General features: G+C 39.5%; 1 protein-coding gene across 2 annotated transcripts in view; it reads right to left on the bottom strand.

The window, feature by feature from the left end:
- Positions 1–1,958: 1,958 nt before the first annotated feature.
- The window catches only part of GNPTAB (N-acetylglucosamine-1-phosphate transferase subunits alpha and beta), a 38,681-nt gene continuing 36,388 nt past the window's right edge, over positions 1,959–4,251 (bottom strand). Inside the window, exons 21-22 of one of the 2 annotated variants that reach the window (XM_054167657.1) lie at positions 3,777–3,834; positions 1,959–3,264 (exon numbers count right to left, since the gene is read on the bottom strand). In XM_054167657.1, coding sequence (XP_054023632.1) covers positions 3,787–3,834 — 48 coding nt within the window. In that variant the 3' untranslated portion in view covers positions 1,959–3,264; positions 3,777–3,786. The remainder of the gene's footprint in view (positions 3,265–3,776; positions 3,835–4,251) is intronic. The other variant, XM_009896379.2, reaches the window with a different exon arrangement.

Below are 4,251 nucleotides of genomic sequence, written 5' to 3'. Positions count from 1 at the left end.
TCACCCTGCCAAAGAAAGATGCAAAATACACCAGTACTTCTGTGAGTTTGTGCAGGGCTTCTCAGCATGGGAGTCCACCTGCTTCTATCTCAAGCAGCAGGGGAGACTTAGGGCTGCAACACAGCACGGCCACAAGAGATTTCTGAGGCAAGCTGCTGGGGTGTCAAAGGCTGAGGGGCACCTCAGTATGGAACCTGTTCCCTGCTCTCCACCCCAGACCTTTCCTCCCTCTCCCTCTGCCCTCCGATGGCCTCTTCCCCATTCTCACCGTCTCACCTTTGTGCAGCGCCCACCACACCGCTGCTGCCTCACACGGTGGGGACCCACCAGCAGCAAAGAGTACACTGCTCAGTCCCAAACCCCTCACTTGCAGCCGCAGCCCTCACGCTTCCTTGGGCACCCCTGCCCCTCTCCCGGGCGAGAGAAAGGCAGGGATGTGACAAGTTGCAGTCCCAGATTCAGCCGCTCCCGCCCCGGGAAAAAGGCGGGAAGCCGGGCGGCCCTCACAAAAGGCAGGGGGCGCACGGGCAGCAACACCCACCACGGGGTACTCAGAGGCGGTAACAGCGGGCCGAGCCGGGCCAGCACGTCGGGCAGATTCAGCATTAAACTAGTTTAAATTTCAATACTCTGATCTGGTCTTACACTTTGTTCTAGAAAAATGGCTTTAATTTCTCATTCGGGCCACCAAAACCCATGCATAGGAGGTTGTTCTGATGGATGTAGGAAGAATTTTTCACTGCCTATGGAAACAGGCAGTGTTTCTCCAGATTCTACATCGTTTATGTTTCAGATTTTTGTACTGTTCTCACAGGCCCTTCTGTCTTCAGCCAGGTAGTCTGTGCCTTACTTAGGAAGACCAAATACAAAAATCTAAATTAAAACAATCCTAACACAATTTCAATTTTCAATGTTCTCACTAACCTCAACTGTTTGATAAATTTTACTTACTCTCTCCTTAAGTTTCTATTGAATCTGGCAGGGGTCGAGGTAACTTTACCTCAAAGCAGCCCCCATGTTGCTGCATTTTATACTGGTGACAAAATAGCACTTGGTAAGGCCAGCACTGGAGCTGCCACTCCAGCCAGGAGCAACTGCTGCCCTGAATTGACTGAAGAGATAGTCCATGCTATGCAACAGCACACTCTGCAGTAAAAGCTGGGTGCTTTGGTCCTTTTGGTCCTTCCAAGGTGGCTGTTGCTCAGAGGCTGGTTGGGAATTCATCTGCTTTTGGAGGCAGAGTATCTCAGTATCTCACTCTGTAGCACCTGGTTTTGTGTGATTTCTCCCCCTTCACTTATTAAACTGACTTTACGTTGACCCACAGGTTTTTCCCTTGCTTTTCCAACTTCCTCCATCCTGCTGGCAGGAGGGAGTGGGAGAATGGGTGCTTAGTGGTCACCACAATACCATTTGCATCTTATCCTGCTTCACTTGCTCTTTTTCCTCCCAAGTACCGTGCACACAGAGTTTAGGAGTGATTTTAAGTGAAAGCGTCTCACTAAGTCTATGTAACATCCTTTGGGCTCTTATTACTGTACTGAAAAAAGCATGAATGTACCTTCGTAATTTTGTTTAAACAATCTGTTTATTTATACATAACTTCAGCAGAAAAACTGCCATAAAATGTCAACCAAGTTTTTCCAACTATTTTGATTAAAATGCCAAATAATTTAAAAACCAGATTCTAGTCAAACTTGAATATACTTAATAACAGCTTGAAGTGTAAGAAGCTATCAAAGCTTTCTTGCAATGTCTCAACGTTCTCATATTTCTTGAAATGTCTCATTTTCTGTTAATCCGAAGTATTGTAGATTTAATAAATTACATTCTGTTTCAGCACAATATATTGCTAGCATGAAATATAACCTTCATAATTAAAAGTGCTTGCATTTTTACAATGCTCAAAATTTTGATTCTACTTTGAGAACCCATTCATGCTTCAAATTAACATTATTACCGTGGAAACTTTTTAAGAGAAAAATAAGAACTTTAAACAGTCTCATTAGTGGCTGATTTATCAAAAGGGCTGAATTTTGGTTCACGTGAAAACAAAACCAACAATCAAGTGTTACCACATTTCAGTTAAATTCAAAGCAAACCAATTACCTTACAATACAGATACACGTGCATTTTGTACATGATCCGATTACAAGAATTAATGCTTTTTTGGATACTGCTAATACAATTCATTGAAAATACACCATCAAAAATTTCTGCTTGAAAAGATTCGTTATCCTTTCCCCACAGAAAACTGCACTATTCTGGAATCTCAGCAAAATACAGGGCCAAGCCCTTTTAAATTTAAAAACACCATAGCTTTGTGTCTTTACAAGAATTGTTTCGTGAAGTGAAACACTGCTCCCATAAATTGCTAAAAGCAGTTTATTACCCATTCAGACAGAGAGGCACTTTTGCTTTTATATTTACAATGCTTGTAAAATGCCATACCTTCATCAGTTTCATTTGATTACAACCCTCTCTTTGTAATCAAATCAAGAAATAACAGCACTGTATTCTTTGGAATATAGTATACCAGATATAAAATAGCCTTCATATAACCACGAGTTGTTGTGCTACTGTATGTTTTTTACTAGTATCCAATTTTTCAAAATCCCAATTAAATATTACAGATATGGATATGAATTGTCCCTATGCTTTGAAGAATGTCAACATCCATAAATGTATACTACTCTACATGACAAGTTACATAATTCTCCATTTTCCCACAGGGCTAAAAAAGCAGCAATGACAAAAATTTGCGAAATGTTTTGGAATGCAAGATCAAGGACCTGTTAAGCTGATCCCAAACAACTTTGCCTTCCAATATTTTATCTAGTTGGCAACATCCACTGCAATAAATGCAGTTACATTTCTTCAGGTAACCCTTTTTATAAAAAAGGATAACATGGCCATGAACTAATAGCTGAAAAGTAAGACCTGTTGAAATCTGCCTATGTACAGATTTCCTGTAATTCTGTTTGCTTGGTGGTTTTGCATTGTCACAGCTGCAGCAGTTTATGTACCATGAAGAGTGTGCTGTGGAGATTCGAACTGTAGATGCATGATTCTTTTTGTCTTCTTCATATCAACACAGTTAAATGTCAAAACCACAAAAGACACTTAAGAGATATTTTAAATGCTTATCACATCTTGAGGTAGAACAATCTCCAAAATAAAGCTCTTCTACACTTTGATTTGTTCATGACCAGCTTCCTTTTGGATCCTTCGCCTTGGAAAAATCTTTCGCTTAAGTGCAATTAACTGAGGAGAGAAAAAAATACAGTATTTAGTTCTCTGCTGGGCTAGATATGTACTGCTGGTCAGGCTTTCATCCTAGAAAATAAAAAATCTGTACCATCCATGGTAATTAAGTCAATAGTGTCCATTTTGTTTGTGGTTTTTTTTTCCCCCACAGCACAGGAAGAAAGTTATTTACTCAAATTCATCTATTAGGCGTGCACATTTCCAGCTGGACTTCTCAATTACCACAATACAAGCAGAAAGTGAAAAGTACAAAATGCCTATATTCTATTTTAAAATTAATTTGTGTATTTAATGTAACACCAGGCAACACTGAGTTTCTAAAAGATCAACACAGGACTAGTAACTTAAACCAGTATTTATTTATCTAGCTGTACTACTGAAGTTGAGTAATCCCAAAACCAAGTTACTAATGGAGTCCAAGTTTTCTACTCTATACAAAAGTCTGAAAATCAAAGGAAAGATTCATGCAAAAGTTAAAGGTGGAAAAAAAATAATAATCAAAAGCCAACCTTTCAAGAATTACACCCTCTTCATCAGACCACGGAAAGTGTTACTTAAGGACCCAACCTGCAAAGAATTACCCATATGATTTGTTCCATTGATTCCCTCTAAGTTTAGCAGGATTAATCATTGTTCAAGAAAGCCATTTTATGCTTGCAGAAGAGGAGGTTTTTTTCCCTTCGAGTCAGATTCAAAATCTTTTAAATTCAATAGAACTCCTTGCAATTACTTAGGAATGAGATTTCTGTAAGGCCTCTAAACACCTGAAGAGTCTCATCAGGACTAGGAAGTATTACTATTACATAAATTTTCTTCCTGTCAACTTTGCACTTTTACCACTATTTGTGTTAATAGACCAAGAATTCAAAAGCATCCAAATTTAGTACACTGTCAATCGACTTCATAGCCACAAGGTGCTTGAAAATGGGAATACACCGCTCTCCTTATATGACTTTCTTTTCAAGGAATCTCAACATGAGGACT

Source organism: Dryobates pubescens, chromosome 15, assembly GCF_014839835.1.
Source record: "Dryobates pubescens isolate bDryPub1 chromosome 15, bDryPub1.pri, whole genome shotgun sequence".
NCBI lineage: Eukaryota > Metazoa > Chordata > Aves > Piciformes > Picidae > Dryobates > Dryobates pubescens.
Note: the sequence above shows the minus strand (reverse complement) of the source record. Positions and strands in the feature narration are given on the sequence as shown.